General features: G+C 31.8%; 1 protein-coding gene across 1 annotated transcript in view; it reads right to left on the bottom strand.

The window, feature by feature from the left end:
• Positions 1-22,147, bottom strand: part of LOC143637782 (ephrin type-A receptor 6-like) — an 89,127-nt gene that overhangs the window by 61,244 nt on the left and 5,736 nt on the right. The window contains exon 3 of the mRNA XM_077108067.1: positions 21,475-21,539. Within this exon, the coding sequence (XP_076964182.1) occupies positions 21,475-21,539 (65 nt within the window). The remainder of the gene's footprint in view (positions 1-21,474; positions 21,540-22,147) is intronic.

The following is a 22,147-nucleotide window of genomic DNA, read 5'->3' on the forward strand; positions in this document are numbered from 1 at the left end:
TCATAGGGTTTTGTTTTTAGTATCTGCTATAATTCTAATAAATTTGCAGGTCCAAACATTTTACTTATTATAAAAGTATATAAATGTATGTACTATCATCTGTAATGTTATTTACTTTAAGAAATAACAAAAACATAAAAGTCATCTTCTCCCAGAGTGCTTTAAATCCAACCCTGAATCGAGGATATAATTGGCTTCTCATAATAAAACAATTTAGAGGACACCAAATAATTTGTTTATGTTTGTGTGCATATTTTGCAAACATAATAATTCCAAAATTTTTATAGGCATTGTTTTTACAAAGGTTATGAGATACACATATATACATTTTGAAATAACTTTTTATTTAGCCAAACGTATATCATGACTATCCCTCACAAATCTGTACATATAAATCTATCAATCTCCCCTTTTTATGACAGTGAGCATCCTTAAATGCTTGGACCTACTGCTGGTCACATTATTATACTAGGATTAACTTAGGGCCCAGGGCAGAGATTTTCAGAATCTTCTGGATGATGAATCTCATCAAATTGGCCCAAACTGACACTTACAGAAGGATTCAATCTCTTTGAGCATTAGCCTCTCTATGCAGGCTGCCTCCAATCACGCAATGTCACTACTTATGCACAGAAGTGATACAAGCTCTCTTCCACTCTGAACCAAATGTGGAGCCACAGCCAACATGTGAGTTGCCTTTAGAATAAAAGAGATAGGACCAACTTCTTATCACGTCATGAAACCAAATTTATATTCAAACTATGTCCTGTTATGTTCATATATGATTCAGAAAGAGGGAATTCATGGATATTCTAGTTATTTCCATTCTTTTCCTCACACTGTAAAAATAGCTACAGGACTGACTGATGATGTCACTAAACCTTTGTGTTTTCAAATGTTTCCTCATGTCCTCCTCCTCATAACAAGTTATTATTGTAAATCAGTCTTTGAGCAGATGCGATTGACAGAGATGAATTGGATGCTTAATCTCACTGGCACATGTCACAGCTTGTTCCTGTGACCAGGACATTCCATGTAAAGCTTCTTATTCAGTAACATTCTTAAGATAATGAGGAATTTCCAAAAGCAAACATATTTTTCCATGCCTGCCAGTACCATCAAATTCTCCGTTCCTCATAACCCCTATTTCTTTCCCATTTCCTATACTTTCGCATTCATTGTATTCACTAACTTCTTCCTTTTCCCTCTATTAACTATCTTACCTTATACTTGAGGACTCAAAAATATATTAATGAAATATTTATCTCTTAAAATACCCTTTATTTTAAAGGAGACTCATATTCAATAAGATAACCTCATATAACTGAACTTAAAGTCATGTGAAACAGAGAATTTAAAAAATAATTTTCCTTTCTCCCCGAAAGAGTTGTTACCTTGGCTAAAGGGGGGAAATTTTTCTTTAATTTTTTAAAAAATTAAGTTATCCTTCAAAGTACTTTCAGTGATATTAATGATTTTCAGTACCAGTTAATTTTATCTGCAGTAATATAACTGAGATCAAAAAGACTTGCATGTAAGAAAAATATTTAATTCATTATATGTAGAATTTAATTAAGCACACAGGAACTTTTACATTTTCCTCCAAGTAACATAGGCAATTTCTACCTTCTGTGGGATTTTACAAACAGATAACATCAATTTACACAATCATACCACTGATTAGAACCTTTTTTTCTTGTTCGTTCACAAACTATGATTCATTGACCATGATTTAAAAAAGTTTATCTAGTCATTACTTTTCTCTGTTAAAGCATGTAACAGAAAAATATTATTCCGATAAAAGTTAGTAGATAATAAATAGATAGCAGAACTGAACATTCTGTTTACATGAATTGTCCCAGAGTAATTAATAACAGTGCCCACTTCATTCTCAAAAGAAACAAGTTGGATAATAATTTAATTTCTCATGATTTGTAGTAGAGAATACACCAAAGCCTCATAGTGGGAAATGTGTAAGACCACTAGTAATGACTGAGAAATTATTATGTATTTCCATATTTCAGAAACTTTTCAAATTTCATGAAAGGGCTATTGGAGGCCATATCTAAGTTGTGAGTTAAGATTATTTCATCAACTTAGAGAAAAATTTGCAACATCTCTTTGTTTCCATTCTTCTGTGTCTTGTATTTAATAGCATTTCTTCAGACTTCACTAAAGGTGGCATCTACCATGAAAATAGGACTACTGCTAATAATAAAATGCAGGACAGAAGACACAGAACAATTAATTACTTCACTAGCAGATAAATAACTACTACTACTACTATTATTATTATTGTTTTTATTAATGCTTATGTGTTTAGTTCTCCTTAGCTTTCCTTAATGAGTAAATCAGAGTATTAGGTGTTAACCTTGAAGAGACAGTGAATGAAAGTATTAACCTCATATTGAATCTGCTGATGTATTTGATTGTTACACTGCTATACTTTAAATCATAAATTTAAATTTTATATCACAATGAAAATTAATAATCTGACATATAGTGGTTGAAGAGTGTCACAGGAAACTTCACATCGGCCTAGAACCTGTAAATGTGACCTTATTTTTAAATAAGAGTTTTTGCATATATAATCAAGTTAAGATTATAATAAACTAGAACAGATCCTAACTTTTATGACTACAGTTCTTTCAAGGCCACCTGAAAACTCCTACACACAGAGAGGGAATATTGCCATGAGAAGGTAGAGACAGAAGGTAGGATGATGATGTAGCTAAGTTAGGCAAAAGAAGCTAAATATTGCTGAAAACACCAAAAATTTGGAAGGAAGAAAAAGGATGGTCTCCTGGAGCCTTGAGACTAGCTTGGCCTTACCAATAACTTAATTTCATAGTCAGATGAAATTAACTATGATATAAATTTCTGTTATATTAAAACAACCAGTTTCTGATACTTTGTCAAGGTAGCCACAGGAAATTAAGATATAGCATTATAAAATAATTCCTGATTACTCATAATGTGTTATTAGAATTATCTACAAATTACACTTCTTACATGCATACACAAAGATTCATTGGTCATATACATTATTTAAATAATTTATGAATGTAAAACAGTGGAAACCTAAGAATCCTTGGAAATTTTGAGAAAACCGACTCCTCAAATGAGAAATACGGTAGCTGGAATTAGTGGATAATGATGCTAAAGTTAAGAGCTTGAATGACCCTCAAAGACTCATGTATTGAGGGCCAGATCCCCAGCCTGTGGCAGTACTAGAAGTTAGTGAAACCTTTAGGAGGTAGGACCTAGAAGAAGCAAGTTAGGTCCCTGTGGAAATGTCCTTGAGGGGGATATTAGAACACTACTAGCCCCCTTCTCTTTCTGTGCTTTCTGGTTGCCATGAGGTGAGCAGTTTCTTCTACCATGCTTTCACCATGTGTACTGCTAACAGCCCACCAGAAGCAAAAGGTCCTTTGATCATGGACTGAAATCTCTGACACCATGACCCAAGATAAATTTTTTATCCATGTATGTTGATTATCTCAGGCATTTTGTTAGAGTTACAGAAACCTGATTGATGCAGGAGGAAAGATTTCCAAAGCTGCAAAATTTCCTCCTATTGTGTATGTTAAAACAGAGTTCTTCTATCAGTATTTTTTTTTATTTCAACATAAATTTATTTCTTACAGTTAGCATGGCTCCCTTTAACAATATTTAAATCACAATATAAATATTCAAAAGTAATTATGCAGGTAGAGTTCATTACTTTAATATTTTAAGTATATTTGAATAATAAATATTAAAATGTAAATTTATTATATGTGTCATGGCTTGGTGAGTGTCCACCATCCCAAAGGACCATTTGCTAAAGGCTTGGTCCCCAGGGTAGTACTATGGGTAGGTTCTGTGGAACTTTAGGAGGTGGGAGGTCACTAGGTCACTGCATGGGGGGCATGCTTTTAAGGAGGATTAAGGTCCTTCTTTTGCTGTCTCCTGGCCCATGACAAATGGCTTATCCCACCATACATTCTCTACCATTGCCATCTGGTGTCTTTACAAGATGCACAGCAGAATAGAGCCACCCAATTTTAGACTAACACTTCTAGAACTATGAGCCAAATTGCTAATAAGTTAATTGCCTCAGGTTATTTCATTACAGTAATGCACAGCTAAAAAATACAATATGTAAGAACTAAACTTCATTTCCAGTAGTGTCCCATTTAAGCATTAAATTTCAACTATGCATCATTGTTTTTCACAGATCTTTCCTTTTTTTAGCAATATTTACTTCAAAATAAAAAACAATGTGATTTCTTAAAATCCAAGTAATGTAAAACATGATAAAAATCAATATTTTCCTTTTTATTCATTTACAGGTCGAAAATCTTAAGATTTTAGGATTTAACAATTAGGTTTTGAGCAATGCCTGGCACTAAGTAACAGTAGTAACTACTTCACTAATGAGATCTCATCATTCCATCATGCCCACTATACTTTCTGTGGTCAAAGAGAGAAATTATCAAATTAACATATCCTTAGATGCTAAGATATTCTGTGAAGATTTCTGTAATAGATCGATAATATTGAACAAAAAACTCAAAAATACTTATACATTTTGCAACCCATTTGGAAAAAAAAATTAAATAAAGGAAGTCATGAACTGAATTTTTATATTAGCACATCTCCCCATTTATTTTGCTATTATCTCTATATGTGCAGCTGTATTAGAGTTTCTGTTATCTTTGTTAACATCTACTCAGTGACAAATGACATATTTAGTTTCATACAGAATAACAGGCTGCAGGAAAGTATATTTTCAGGAGACTCAACCTGGACAGACTGCCTTTTCAAACAGAGAGTGAGTCTCAGGGCTGAGTATAAATAAAGATATATTTAAAAGTGAATACCATTCTTTCTGTTTCCAAACTGAAAAATGAAAAGAAAGAAACAAAGGGTAAGTATGTTAAGTAAGTATGGTAAGGTTTTAGTACCTACCTAGGTCTGCTTGAAAACAAATAAGATAGTCCTCAAAGAGGTACTATAAGAAGAAATTTGGTCTTCTAATACACATAGCAAGATCACTATTTTGTATCAACAATCTTGTTAAATGGCATGTGTGCTGAACTGAAGCTTTATATGACACATCAAATAGGTTACTGGCATTGAATGCCAAATGATGTTTTAATAAAAATTTCATCAACAATGTGTTGGCAAGTGTGGATATCTTTGAAGGAATAGCAATAGTATATATTTCTAAACAACTTTCTTTTTTAATATTTCTTGATTACAAAAAAAATTAAAATATTTTCATAATGATGTTTTCCCTGAAAAGCTATAATGATATTTGGGGAAAGATATTTCAAGCTTGTGGTAGTTATTTAATGATAAAGCAGAAATGTTCACATTCTTTGCTTTTAAATATAATCTTGAGTGCTGTTTTGCAAAAGGGCTAGTTCTAAAATTTTAAACAAATGGCTTACACTATTCAATTCTAATGAATTAAAACTTTGCATAAACTAGATAGACAATAGGCCCTCATATCCAAAAATTTCCCATCAAAGTGATACCATAATCCTCTGTTCCTATGTCCATTGCCCTTTCCAACAAATAATAAAATGCAAAACTTGAAAGTCATACAGACAGGATAAAAACAAAATAAGAAATCATAGAAGAAAAACTACACGAATGCAAAGCACTAAGAACACTAGATGCCACGGGCCTGCAGAGACTCTGGTATGAAAGCAAGACCAAGATTGGTAGCAGGGACTTTTAATTTTTCTGTCAGGCCAAAAACCACAAAAGTCAATCATGTGATACTGCAGATAGGGGCCAAGCTTACTGCTGGACATCTGACTTTATGTGCCATTTCATTACTCACTTCAACACATTAAAAGAAGTTAAAAACAAACATTGTGTGCTTAGCAATCTGCAGACTTAATTTGGCAGCAAGGAACTGAACCAACCTGAAGAAAGGAAGTAAAAGGCCAAAGAAGTGAATCAAATGAGTTAATAACCAAAACATAAAGTAAACATGGATGAAAATAATTTCATAATAAATATGAAAAGATTAATAAGCACATGTAAGATGCAAATAGTGACAATGACAGAAAAACCTCCTTAATGAAAATATAAAGGGGGGTACAGAATGATTTGAAGCAAAAAAAAGAGATGACAGCAAAAAGAATCAGAGACATTAAAATACAATACTAATTATTTATCCTGATTTACCTGAGAGAGATAAGGAATTTAAAATCATGAAAGGGCACTTAAGAAATATAAGGACTAGACTAAAAAGTTCAAACATTTATCTCATGGCACTCACGAGGGAATGATACTTGAGAGTTTTCTAGATGAGAAGAAACAAGAAAACCCCTTGAGTCGTAAAATTAAAAGTGGATTCTGAGATTTGAGCTGACATTGCACTGACAAAAATGCCCACCAATTATTCATTGAATTTCCTCCAAATCTTACTCCCCTTGATGTGAACTGACATACAGCTAGTTCTGGTCAATGCACTGTAAGAAATGATGTGTCAGGTTTGGGCCTAAGCATGGAGTACATTGTGTGCATTCTCCTCCTCCTGTGATTTATCTTACACTTTAAAAAAATGATCTGTGGCACAATTCATTATTTTTCTAGGACAACTGAAATATACCAGAACTCTGTCAGGCAAGCCAGACCTTATGGCTATCCAAACAATTAGTAAAGTGTTTACCAATAGCAGGAATAAAAAAATAAATATAATCTTTTGGCTGTGCAGCTTTCTTTACTAGAGATTTATAATGTGGAAATTTCATAGTGCAATTTCTCACTGGTAAACATAAGGAAATTCCTTCTAATGTGCAATGGAAAGTACTGAATTTAAGGCAAGCATATAATTGAATTATATTAATAACACTACTAAGTGAGCTAATTCAATGATGGATTTAATTCTTGCTCCCCAAAACACTGTCTTTAAGAATGTATATTCAAAGCAACACACACACACACACACACACACACACACACACACACACACTCCTAGTTTTATGTTTTTACTTGAAAGACTTAAATTTCATTGAAATATTTTTATATACATTGCTTCTTAATTACGGGGGAGATGAAGACTATGTTAAGCATTACATTTATAAGCCAATAGGTTTTGCTTTGCTGAAATAAAACAAAGTCAAACCCTTTTAAGAACCTATTTTGCTTACTATGGTACATTACTTCAAAATACTAATTGCATGAAAAACAGATTATAAAAACCCATTTAACATTTAACGCTGACCTGGGCTTTTTGAAAGCTTGACTGTCTAGTATAAATTCTCTAAAATTTGCAGTCCATCTATCAACCATTAAAGATCCATATGTTCTTCTTTTTATTCTCATCTTAATAACAAGGTGCAGGATTAATAACCTTCTGGGGTTAATATCTCCCACATGTGATTCAAATCATCAACTGCTCTAAACCAGTCATTAATTCTTTGAAAGTGTATTATGCCTTGATTGGTGTTGCTTAAATAGCTTATAAGCTTTTTTATAGTCTTTTTTATTTCATAGGTAAATATCTTTTTCTTCCACCTTTAAACTCCCATTCTGGTGAGAAATTTGATAATGAGGCGATGAATTGGATTGTCTAGAATACAAATATAAAAGTTTATACATTAACTTTTCTACTTGTACTCAAAACAAATGAAAAGAACTCAGTTCAATTTTCACCTTTTTAAACAGCTGATTCTGTAGAAAGCAGTATATTATAATACCTCCAAAACTATCTCCATTCCAGAGATAACTGCAAAATACACCCTTTAAGCAATGTCCTATCTAAAATGGTGACTCTGGTGAATCCACTTAGCTATTCAGCCAATTTTTAGGGAGCTTCCACTATATGGTGGTTATTCTGCCTCCTAACTCACAGAAATCAAACAAAGTATCATTCTAAGGTCTCAGAATCCAGTAAGAGACAGACATTAGAACAGTGTGAGATAAATGCAATGACAGGTATGAATTTCAGGTGTTCCAAAAAAAAGTTGTTTCCTAATTCCATCTTCAACAATGTAAAGATTTCCAGAAAAAGGGAAGAATCATTTGTGCCTTTAAAGACCAATCGGAGAAAGGGAGATCCAGAAGGTAGAGACTGAAAAAGGGAGAGATAAAAGAGGTTTTTCCAGACAGACTCAATAACATGATCCTTCATCCAGAAACAAGAAACAAATCTCAGGGAAGAAACCCTCAGCTTCTGAATAGCTGGCAACAAGATGGTTCAAGATCAGAGGATGTTAGAAGATGAAGACAGAAAGGCATCTACAGGTTAAATGGTAGGTAGGAGGAGGTAGGACAGAGATATGGGTATAAAACATTCAATTTAGAAGATGAGTTCTACAAACAGGTTGAGGTATGTATTGAAAAGCCTGGAGAAAGGGCTGGAGAAAGACAGCAAGTGATCAATTTAGGACACATCATAGCAATATGTAGAAGAAATAATTAAGAGTCAAACTATTAACAGAGTAATAGATGAAACTGATGATACTTGAAGGAGTTTCAAGAGAATAAACAAGATATGGTAGCTAGATATGGGGGTCTAAGAAGAAACTGGTCACTTAAAATAGTAAATGATTATAAATCATCTAGTCTAACATGTTTTATCTGGTCTTTCACTAATGGTCTCCTAGAGTTTTGAATGTCTTTTTTTTGATTAAGATGTAGACTCATTTAAAAATGAAATATATTATATTTTATTCTACTTAAAACACTTATAAAACAATCTTAGATTTTATATTATAGAAACCCATATTTTAAAAATGAAAACTTCAGGGACTAGGGTATTGGCTCCGGGGTAGAGTGCCCGCCTATTGCTTGTGAGGCACTGGGTTCAATCCTCATCTCCACATATGATTAAATAAAAAATAAATATATTAAAAAATGAGAACTTCTCTTAGAAGTAGGAGACTTGAAGTGAAACTACTGAAGTAGTAATGCAAAAATAAAAAGAATTAAAAAACTACTATATGATGTAAGTTAAGGATATGTGGCTTAAAGCAGTTCATACCTTTTTAACAATGTATGTTTACAGGAAGAAATTTTCAGGACCATACATAAAATAATAGCAGAGATACCAGAGAAATGAAGTTTATAGATTTATACTTTCAGCTGACCAAAAAATGAGGCTAATGACATGTTCACAGATTCAGTGAACACTTCACATCTGATTTCCTAAATCACTATAAGCTGCTTTTCCATCACTTCTCTTCCTTATCATAGAATTAAGCCCATCATTATCTAATACATGCTCTTTCAGCTAATGAAAATTAAGGCAGCAATTCATTTTCTTTGCAGATGATGCTTCACAGAAAGGAATACTCTTAGGAGAGAGAGAAGTGACATGAATCATGTAGTTGCTTAGATATTAAATATTTTAAAGTTCATCCACTCTAATAAACTATGCACATTCAATCACCTGTGTCCCACATTGCCTGTACACAGGAAAGGTTATTTACTCATGCATGAGTTGACAGCATAAGCCAGGGGCTCTCCCCTGTTCTCCTTGAGGAAATTCTACCTTCCATGGCTTTTCTTGTTTATTGGTCTGCCTCAAAATAGTGCCAGTAGCTCATTCCTGGTAATTATTATTTATTACTACTACCACTGGAAGTATTACAATCTGCATTTACAATCTGGCCTTCTAAATTAAGGGAATTCACTTTTTTAAAAACAATTGTCGTTGTAGATGGACAGAACACCTTTATTTATTTTTATGAGGTGCTGCTGATGGAACCCAGTGCCTCACACATCCTAGGCAAGCCCTCTGCCACTGAGCTAAAGCCTCAGCCCAAGAACTCACTTTTTTAAAAAACTGACATGTAATGCTTGTATTGTACATACTTACACATTATAAAGTGATGATTCAATGCAAGTATACATTTTGTAAGGAGCAAATCAGAGAAAGAACTGGACTTGGAGATTCAGCAGCAACATAATTAGCTCAAGAGTTACTGACTACCCCAGTGTTTCTTTTTCTCATGGCTTTTCTTCTACCTTTACTTTGGTCTTACTACTGATGGCTGCCCTTTCACTGTTGCTCTTTTCTGTTCCAGAACTGTCATTTGCATGACTAGTTTATCAAAGTCCCTCTACTCTAACCCTTCCACATGTATCTTTCTGTACATCTTTACAGCAGAAGACTCTGTTTTCGATTTTCCTTGGGTGCTTAACATAGGAATCTTGAATTGCTAAAAAAATGAATCTAATTAGGTTAGCCATTTATGAAAATCCACATGTGAGAGGTGACAGGCAGCTCAGTGGTTGAGATGCCTTTATATGAGGCATCATATATGTTCAAATAAGATGTGATTGATGCACTAGGGCATTATAGCACCAACTGGTACTGATATTCCTTAGCAAGTATTTTGATTAGATAACTTACTTAGAAGATGGTTTGAGAGTGACAGACACTTTTATATCTCTAGTGTACTTATTACTGGATGGTATGTTTTTTACTATATTTGTCTATATTTTATACTAAATTATAAATTATAGCAATAATAGGTGTGTAATAAAGTCATAGTTGCAATATATAAACACAAAGAGATAAAACTAAAAATGACACACCTATGAATTTTTTTTTAGTTTTTCAATGGAAACGTGCAACAAATATCCTTATTCAACTCACTAAACAAATATGTATAGTAATTAACCATCCTTAGCTTTAAGATGCTTTCAAAGATGAATTAACCTTTCAGTACTTTTCTATAACCGTGTATCATCAAACAAAATCTGTTTCAAACAACACTGAAACTATTTTCAGTCTTTGCTAGATCAGTTTTACAGGTTTTTTTATACCCTGCACAGCATCAATGTCAATTATCAACCCACAGTTATAGGTATCTTATAATAGATAAGAGTTCTAGATTTGGGATTGAGGTAGCCCTGGTTTTAATTACTATTATTACAAACTTGGGCAGGTTTTGAAAATTGTCTCAGGGTCAGTTTTTTTCATCTATAACATAGTGCTAAAAATATTTACACTACATAAATTTACAAAGATTAAACAAAAAATACTAAATATAAAAAAAATACCTCAGTGCAGTTCTTATTTTTGACTAACACCACATTAATAACTTAAATATTCTAGGGCAGAAATTTACATGGTTCTTCCTGTAAAGTCAGGAACTAAATTTCTAAGAGCTCCTGAGTGTGTCATGTTCTACTGCTTAGATTGTGCACCACAGAAAAACTCCAAAGCCTTTCTGTATTTTTTTTAATTAGGAATAATGACAATAATTCCTGCATACAAAGTTCTAACAGTGATTTATTTTTTAAATTCAACAAACTTGAAAATCAAGTTTACCACTACCAATAGTGATTGAAGTGCAGAGAAAGTGAAAAGAATTAGTGCGTTGAAATAAAAAAGGTCAGCAAAAATTAAATGAAGTTACAATTCATGAAACTTTTAAGCAAATATTTTAGCCAATACATAATGATTTTGAGTGTCAAAAATACAATATTTTTTTCTCAATTCAGCTTGTAAGCAGTTTAGAAGTTACTAAAGAATAAGTAAAAATGTCCAACATTTTCATGAAAATGTTCAACATCTTTAGCCATCAGGGAAATGCAAATCAAAACTACACTGAGATTCCACCTCACTCCCATAAGAATGGCAATCATCAAGAATACAAATAATAATAAATGCTGACAAGGAGGCAGGGGAATAGGAACTTTTACATACCCTTGGTGAAAATGTAAATTAGTACAACTACATGGAAATCAGTATGAAGGTTTTTCAAAATACTAAAAATAATTCTACTCTATGATCCAATTATGCCAAATCCTTGGTAAATACCAAAATAATTAAAGTTGGCATACTAAAGACTAATGTTAAGATACATGCATACCCATATTCATCACAGCACAACAAATAGCCAAGTTATAGGATCAGCCTAGGTGTCTATCATCAGATGAATGGACAAATAAAATATGATTTTGTACACACACACATGGGAGTTAGATTCATCTGTAAAGAATGAGATTTAGGCTGGGGATGTGGCTCAAGCAGTAATGCGCTCACCTGGTATGCGCGGATGCTGCGTTCGATCCTCTGCACCACATAAAATAAAAATAAAGATGTTGTGCCCACCAAAAACTGACAAAGATTTTAAAATTCTCTCTTCTCTCTCTCTCTCTCTCTCTCTCTCTCTCTCTCTCAAAATAAATAAATAAATAAATAATGAAATTTGGGCTGGGGATGTGTCTCAAGCGGTAATGTGCTTGCCTGGCATGCGTGGGGTCTGGGTTAGATCCTCAGCACCACATAAAAATAAAATAAAGATGCTATGTCCACTGAAAAATAAATATCAAAAAATTCTCTCTCTCTTCTACCTTTTTTTTCAAAAAAATAATAAGATTATGCCATTTGCAGGAAAATGGATAGAACTGGAGACCATCATGTAAATCAAAGTGAGCCAGACTCAGAAAGACAAGTGTCTTATGTTTCCTCTCATATACCTAAGCTAGTGGTGTCGGGTATGGAGGACATCATTAAAGTAGAAGGGAAACCAATGGGTAGATGAAAGGACGCAGTGGGAAGGAGGGGAGAGCAAAGGAGAGGTACTGGGAAGCAAAGTTCATCAAATTATGTTATACACATATATCAGTGTGCCTTAATAACCCCTCTATTCTATGTAATAAATATGAATAAATACAAAAAAATAGAAGTTACTTTTCCATTTTAATAGGTAAAAATCTGAATGAACTGAAAATTCAACTCTTCTTAAAACAGAGAAGTACAATCACAAGGCAATCCACTCCTCCCCAAATTGGAGAGACAATGGGTACAGAGAATCACAACCCAGAGAAGCAGAAACCTACCTATAGAAACTCTGTAGGAACCATTCTAGTTAAACCTAATCTTAATTGACAAATTTCTTGGAGTGTAGCATAAACAATTCTGATAGTTAAAACTCCAGAAGGATGTCCTTGCATATAGTGGGTAATATCAGGAAATCCGGAAAGCTCAGAAAACACTGAGAAGGATAGATGTCAGAAAACAAAACAAAACCCCTTACACCTAGGCACATAATAATGAAACTTCAAAAAAACCAAAGATAAAAAAAATATCTTGGAAAAAGCCAGTGAAACTGAACACCTTACTTATAGAGCAGCAAAGATAAAATTACATCTGACTGTCCAGAAATCATGCAAGAATAGTATAGAGTAAAATATGTAATGTTCAGCAATAAAACAAAGATTTGAAAACTAATAAATCTGAAAATATGTACCCTACAAAATGTCCATCAAAAATAAAAAAGAAAAAGATTTTCTGACAAAAAAATTGAAAGGATTTGTTACTAGACACACTTTACAAAAAATGTTGACGAAGTTCTTCAGAAAGAAGGAAAACAAAGACACTCAGAAATCTGGAGCTACTTAAAGGAAGAGCAGAGGAAAATGTAACCTCAAAAACTTCCCTATCTTTCATAGCCCAATTTCCCTTTTCTCTTGCCCACAGGCGCCACAGGAGGTCTCCAGGCAATTCTGAGCTCACCAATGCTGGTATGTGTCTCAAATAGGGACAAGCCCTCGAAAGGAGCAATCCCAAGAAGCAAAGGTGGCTTTCAGATCATGTTCCTTCAATCAGAATAAATAGAAGAGAATGCTTGGATACTCCACTTGACCCTCATCAAAAGGCTCAGCAGTCATCCAGCACAGATTGTTTATTTACAGGTTGCTCTTTCAAAATATATGAAAGTCATCAAACAAAAACAACAACAACAAAATGTGAGAATTGCATGTAGTTCCTTAGTCCCTTCCCAGTGGGAATCCCAGGTTTATTCTTTTCCTATTGAGTTGCTTTCAAGTAATACTTTAAACTGAATAAACTGTCCTCCAGACTTATCTCTTGGGTAATTCCAATTCAACAACTTTTATGGGGCTTTTATCATACTAGCATCTCATAACTAAAGTTAGTGAGTCTGTATTTATACTCAGTATTTGCTTTGGCAATCCTTGGGTGTGAGGATAAATTCGCCATATATCATCAAAATATGTTATACATAATGAGCTGAATGCACTTCTCAGATAAAGACCATGACTACCGTTAAGGCAGTAACTTTATAATGATCACAACCCCACCCAACCACCACCTCTACTACTCAGCACAATGGTTTTCCTATGATCTGGGTGCCATGAGTGACTATATTAATGAGCTAATATTTATATTTTATATATGTTTAGATAAAATGAAAATATAAAAGTACTTATTTAATAAAAAGCTGCAAAAAGTAATATTTTGTGGCTCTAGAAGAAAAAAAATATGCAATACATTATGAAATTGTGATTCAGTATAAAGTAAGAAAGTAAAAAAGTCTATACAGAAATCTTCATTTCAAAATATTTAGGGTTCTTGCAATAACAATAGTAGTAGTAATAGTAGTAGTAATAATGTTAATGTTGATTATGAACAATATACTGTTAAAGTTCTTTACATATATTAAATTAGCTGATCATCACAATAATCTAATAAAATGAATACTATTATCATACCTTGCCCTTTGTATGGATGGAGATTAGAAATTATATAGCTTTGAGATGCTAACACTGAAATTTATTCATGAAACCTAATGCATTTTTTTCAAATATGAAACAACATAATTAAAATCAATATGATGAACATTTAGAACATTACCACATAAGCTGTGAAGTTTCTTGGTGGAAAACCATTTAGATATATCAGTTTTGAAAATAGTAACAGTTCACTTTGACAATATAAATTATCACTAAAGTTCATATTTTCAGAATTCAAACATATGGTAGTTTGAAAACATTTCAATGAATTATCAATGAATCAAGATGCAATACTGAAGTCTTATACCATGATAAATTCATTCTTATATGAAATGTAGAAACTATAATATCAAATTAAAATTATTACTAGATACTACATTCTCTAATATATTCAGTGTTTGAAATTTCATAAACAGTGATATTAGGAAATGATGCTCTTAATCGTGAAAAAAAGTATGCTTTTACACAGGTTAATGATAATGTATGCTTTTTAATTATAGAATTCCTTAGTTACTAGGTTCACTTGTAGCAAATATGTAGACATAAATACCATCTGTTCCTATTTTCCTGAGATGATTAATTTTATGTCAGCTTGAGTAGAGTCAGAGATACCTATACAGCTGGTAAAACATTTCTGGGTGTGTCCCTGATGATTTTTCTTGAAGCATTTGAATCAACAGAACAAGCAAAGCAGGTACTTTCTCACAAATATGGAACCCACTGAACAAAAAAGGCAGAGGAAATTATAATTTCTTCTTATATCTTGAGCTAGGACATCCATCTTCTCTGCCCTCACACACAGGAACTTATGGTTCTTGGGCCTTTGGACTTGATTTCATCAGTACACCTTTTTTCGTAAGCTTTATACCCAGTCCTTGAACTTGGAGAGAAACCCTTGTCTTCTCTGGTTCTTGAGCCTTTGGACTAAGACTGAGTTTCATGACTGGCTTTGTTGTTTTCCAACTTGCAGACAGCACATTTGGGGATATAGCCATCATAATCACATAAACCAGGTCCTATAGCAAGCCTCAATCCTGCTTGGGTCAGTGAAGTCTCTCCACATCCTCTACCCCCAAAACATGTCCTTTTTTTATGTTCCTCTGGAGGACTCTAATACACTAAGAATTTCAGGATAAATCCTCTAATATCAACTGACTATGTCTAACAGATAAGATCATATAATTTGCATGATGCTTCATTATCCAAGCCCTAAATATTATCAAAGACACAAACACAAAAAATACATATAATGAATTTAAAACCAACATTTGACATATGAAAAAACAGATTTTTATCAATCTCTAATTTTCATCATTAAAATAAAATGCAAACTAACATCCAAAATACTTTTTTATCTTAACATTAAATTTTTCTTAAGTTTTTGTTAAAGTTGAAATCATCTAATATTAAAATGCAAATTTGATTTTTAATGTTGGACAATTATATCTAATACCAGGACAACTACATAACAAAGATATGATCCACCACCAAACATTGAACATTAAAGACTAACTTTTAAAAGATAACTACCTCTTAGTAATCAAAAGAGTGAAAATAAATCAGAGACAAGAAAATATTTATTTTCTTGCTTAAAATATCACTATAAACATAAAAACAAATTACTATTTCAGATGAATTCATGGAGTATTTAAAAATAAAATTATTTCTATCAAGAACAGTAATTTGTAATTACAGATTAAATAAATATCTTAGGGAAATCTTCTTAAGAAATTTCTATATATTATAATAATCAAGCTTTATTTAGGTATAATTACTCTTACTAAACAGTATGTATTAAAGAGCCAGCTGTCTTTTGAATTATAGAACCAAACTAAAAATATATAACTATTAAGTTTCAAGTAATGTAAATTTAATTATCAAAGCTCAAAGGAAACAAGATTGGATTTTTAAATCATGAAATTCCTTTTTGTATTGTGAGAAGACTTCTAATCTTCTGGTTGATAGCAGTTACTTCTCATTAGTTAGAATTAATATTAGGCCAAGATGCTCCAATATGACAGACTCACAGCTGTGTGATAATAAATGGGGTCTAAGCTGTAATGGATAGTAGGGGGTTTCAGTTACAACATTTAACTATGGGTCCTATTATAATAATTGTATTTTCCCTTTGTTTATAAAATTATTTAGTGGCTAAAAGTAAACTGAGAAAGTAAAAACTTCAAAAGGAAAGAAGTCCATATGAGATGAGAGTTAACATTTCAATCAGAGTTTGGGAATCGATGGTCATTAAGCCTTAACACAGTGTTCTGTCCAATGTTTAGAATAATTCAAAATTTTTAAGAACTTTATTCTAGGAATTTATTCCATTCCTTATCTGTCAGTGTAATACAATAAGATGATAAGATTAAGGTCTTGCAAAGTAGCTAACAGAATATTAGGGAAATCAATGGAAAAATGTGCACAAATTTAAATTTTTGAGCAGCATTAAAAAAGTATTTTCACCCACATAAAATACAGGCATATATTTTGACTTTTATATTTTATTATGTTAAAATCAAGCTTCAAATATCATAATTTGAGGAAGGTCATGTCATTTATATTTAAAGCATCTTTCCAATTTTCCAAAGCCTATTTCATTTCCAAGGGCCTGCATTATTCTGTTAAGCAAAAGAAAACTTCAGTAATTTTTAAGTAAATTGAGAAAGGTTTTATTTTCACATTTACTTATTAGAATTGAAATACACACTATTAGATCAACTAAGACACTTAAATTCTGTCTTTTGCACTGTGGCTTAGCCTGTGATGACAGCTGTATTTCCCAATGCAACCCCCTACTACAAGGAGACAAATGAGTCTCAACAGTCCTGAAGCTTAACACACATTAAGAATTGTATGAGAACTAATATATAAGAATTGATAATAATACACATTAAGAACGTACGTTTAACAATCCCATGTTTTTTCTGGAGCCATTCCTTTGCCTAGACAGTGCCTTCTATTTTCTCTTCCAGACCATATGTGATTCCTTCACATTTTATTAAAAAAAAAAAGCTGATAGAACACTTCTCATACCCAATTTTCTCTCACCAGAATTACTCCTTCCCTTAATATTCTTTCACAAAACATTACACAAAACTATGTGAAGACACTTTCTTTGGCCTTCTGATTGTGCAGTATAATTTCTATAATGTAAGACTGCCTGAGGCTAGAAAAATCTGTTATTTAAGCACATTTAACAGGATGCATGGCACATAGAGCATAAACAAGAAGTTTGTTAAATTGAATTCTGAAAATGGTTAAAAGAAAATAAACTATAAATTATATGTTGATACAAGCAAATGTTTCAGAAAACTAACATATTCTGTTTCCACTTTTGTAAGATATGAAGTCATTCACTCAAGACTATTCATCCCTTTTCCATGTTCACAAAATAGGGAAGCTCACCCCCTACTCCAATGATCATAGCAATTCTATTCACAGGCATACTGTGAATGCCTACTCCTATAACTATCAGCATAGCACTCCTGGTCATCTGGCTTCTTTAACTTAAAAATGGAGGAAAAAAATAAAGACTTATGAAATTACTGATTAAATTTATTTTATTTTATATAGTACATTTTAGTATTTCATCTCAGTTCTGTTTCTTATATAGAAAGAAAGATTTCAATTTAAAAAAGTTATTACAAAGAAACACATAATTCACAAGAATAGTAGAATATGTTAGATAGAAATAATAGAAATACAAGATTTACTATCTACTAATAGAAATATTAAATATACTTTTTTTATATTATCTAATCATCTTTTCCACACATGACATATTCATTAAACTACCTAAATTAGTGCCTGAAAAAGATAATAGTTAAAATTGTTCGTTCAAATTAGGCTGACTCAGTAAAACTAAGAACTCAAGAGTCTTATAAATCCAAATAAATATAATTTCAATTTTAATAAGTGACTAGAAATTATTGTTTAAATGTTTTATAGTAATAAATGGTTCCCACAGATCTTATAAGTCATTTAAGCTACAATTATGTCTAGATTATTTTCATTCTTGGAATTTTTAATAGTCTTTTTTCAAAGTTCTTCCTTCTTACTTATTAGTTCTTTTTTTTTTTTTTTGAGTTATCTGTGCCTGGGTCCATCTTTTTGGACCAGCAGTTTTATTTTTTTTATTTATTATTAGTTGTTCAAAACATTACATAGCTCTTGACATATTATATTTCATATATTTGATTCATTTATCCTATAAATAGCATTAAGTTTGATACTTACCAGTAATCTATCCTCCTTATTAGAAGATAATTTAAATTGTACATTTTCTTTAACACTGTTTTCTATCCATTTTACTTTTTCCCTTGAATTCCCTTGATCTTACCTTAAAATTTATATAGTTTCATCCACATATATTGTGAAATATATCCAGGAGCTTTTATATTCAAATAGTCCTACTGCTCTCAATTAGTAAATATAGGTTATTATTTGGGAGATAACCTAAAAGTATTATAGCCCATACTAATGATAACATTTTAACGTGGTTTAGTTATTTACTTTTTAAAGTTTGAATCCACATGTTACTTTTCCCTCCACAGTCTAAATATGTTGGTCATGGACCTTTATCTTTACCTGTTAGAATCTTAGAAGAAATAAAAAGTAACTAGCTGTGAAATGACCATCCATAAGTGTCAATATTAGGATATATTTGGCTTAGGACTTTTGCTGAACTACCTCCTAGCTTTGTGACCTTGTGAATGTTATTTAATGCACCTGAGTCCTCAATTTCCACATGTACCAATGAGGATGAATTATATTTGATGTACAGGACTGATCTGAGTAAAGTGTTTTGAGGTGAAGTCTAGCATGTGGCAAATGTCCAATAAAACATAACCATCAAATACTTTCCTACTTCATTCTATTTATCTTTTCTATCTATTCATTTTCTATTTTACTCTTCTAATCCCCCTATTCTTTCTCTCTTTCCTCTTGGTAATAGTTAAGTAGTGTCCCAACTGTAAATATTGTGTGTGTGTGTGTGTGTGTGTGTGTGTGTGTGTGTTTGTGTCTGTGTAAGTGTATCAAAGAAAAGAAATATGAATCAATTAGGTAAAAACTGCACATTTGTAAAAGGTCTTTCATGAAGATTTCATGCCTCTCTCTTAGCAGAGTCACCAGAAAGACACAAGTTTAGAGTCAGAAATATCTTAGTTTTATATTCCACCATTCACCATTTGGCTGTTAGTATTACAAAATTTGTTACTGTTTTCTATTCCTCACTCTTTTTTAGGACTAGGATTCTCTGACAAGAAAATAAATATAGGACACACTTTAAAAGGCCATTGTGAAAACAAAATACGCTGAGGGCAGTGTCTGGAAAATAGAAAACCATGAGCTAAGTGGCTCTTTTCCTGACAATCCTGCCCTCTCTCTTCCATAACTCCCAAATCTACTTCATAATATCCAGAGAAAATTCATCACAAGACTGACAGCAGCAACTTCATTTATGATTCTCCAAGTCTCTGCATTAGCAGTTTCCTCAAAAATGAAACCTGATCAAGCCATACATAGATTAACTAGAACAAATTCATATCTTCTGTTCCTCATGTGATACCTGGCTTTGACTACATGAGGCCAAGAATAAAGTCTCTAATTGCTTTTTCTCATTTGTTTCAGAAAATGGAAAAAAGAGCTTTACACTACTTAATGTTTGAAAGTGTTTATAAGTCATTTTGTATACTGTAGAAATTACATCTATGTATATATTTATACATTGTGAATATCTATATGATAGATAGATGTATATCTCTTATGATTATATGTATATAAGCATACACACACCTTGGAATGATATTCTAAAAGAAATGTTCATTCATTTTTTTATTACTTAATGATAAACATGGTCCATTTAATACTTAATTAACTGATGTTATTAACTCAAAGTTTATTTAACCCAAAACTGAAGCTTATTAATTTTCATGGAAGAGTATGATGACAAAAGCCTAATTTTACTTTTACAGATATAGTTCTCAGAAATGGACTGATGTGCATTTTATTGAAATAAAATGAAAATTGAAAAAATACAGAACATAAATCTGTAAGAAATAGAATGATAAAGTGTTAATGCTAAGCTTTATGAGTTGAAAATATATATTTTAATAAAATAAAATGTCAAATTTCAACAGCAATATGTAAACATACCCCCCCAAAATATCAACTTTTCCTTTCAAATTTAAATTTCAGATTTAGTGGTAGAAGCAATGAAAAACTTATGAACAAAGAATATCATGAATGCGGAAATACAGTTTCTATGAAAAAAGATTAACTCAAGCATAGCTGAAACATTTATTCCTATTATTGAATAGTTTAATTAAATAGAAAAATATCAAGTAAAAACTTCACAAACCACTTTTTTATATTAGCCTAATATCAACAAAAGATGTAGAAATTCACTGCAATTTGAAAATGCAAAACAGGCCAAAACAAAAAGTCAACTACAACCATAGCTAAAATGTCAGTACATGAAAAACTGTATTTTGTAAATCAAACATCCCAATAAACCTTCAAAATCAACTATTTCCAGCTAAGAACACAGTACATCATCTTTTCAAGTTTAAACATATACTGCATTAGTAGACATATTTTCTATTCAAAACCAAATTTGTGATACTCTGGAGCTTGTTTATGCACAAACACAAGATTAACAAATGTAACATACAGAAAAGTGTCTAAAACTACACATGAAAATTTATTTCTGAAGAAAACATGGGGGAATTCTAGTGTTACAATGTATAAAACACAGCATTAAAGGATAAGATGTAATTTAGGAGCAAGACTTCTAAATCATTAATTTAGAATCACCCCCTTCAATCACCAGTTTAATGATATTTTAATCTTTTCTATAGGATTTAAGTTATAAGCCAAAATTCATATTAAATAGAACCAAAAGTCTACTGTTCCTTCAACTCTTACAAGAGACCTTAACAAGTATGATAATTTTTAAAAGACATTTAAACTTACCCCATTTAATGGATATGTCTTCCATCCTAGTTCTCCCAGCACAGTTGTCGTATCTAGCAACACAACTGGAATTAAATAAATAAGACTTGGATGAATTTCTCAACTTCTGTAAAAATGTTAAATTATTTAAATCAATATCACCTACCCTTATTATTTATCACATTAGCCCAAATAATTTTATTACTTGTTTTTTACATATTAAATATTAGCATATAATAATATCAATGATTTGATAAATGAAATAGTGATAATTTTAAAATAATATACATACTTATTTCAGCATTGTTAAACCTAAATGTAATTAAAAACTATTTAAAAGCCTTTTATAGCAGATATTGAATGATAAAACCACTTCTCTGTATCTCCACTTTATTGTCTTTTTTACTTAAAAAAAATATCTTAATGCCAACAAACTTCTGTTTTTATGTTATTAAATATCCTTAAGTGTTATCAGCAAAGTATGAACTGCTATCTTTAAAGTAGACTATATTATTATAACTAGATATATAATAATTAATAAAGGATGCAAAAACAAAAATTATGTGCCTTTTTTGTAACAAAAAGTAACTCCATCTGGTTTAAAACAAGGCAGACATGTAAACAAATAGTAAGCACATATTCTGTTAAAATTCTAAAATAGCACTCTTGCAATTAAGTTGAACTAAGGTTGAGA

This window comes from Callospermophilus lateralis, unplaced genomic scaffold (genome assembly GCF_048772815.1).
Source record: "Callospermophilus lateralis isolate mCalLat2 unplaced genomic scaffold, mCalLat2.hap1 Scaffold_129, whole genome shotgun sequence".
Taxonomy (NCBI): domain Eukaryota; kingdom Metazoa; phylum Chordata; class Mammalia; order Rodentia; family Sciuridae; genus Callospermophilus; species Callospermophilus lateralis.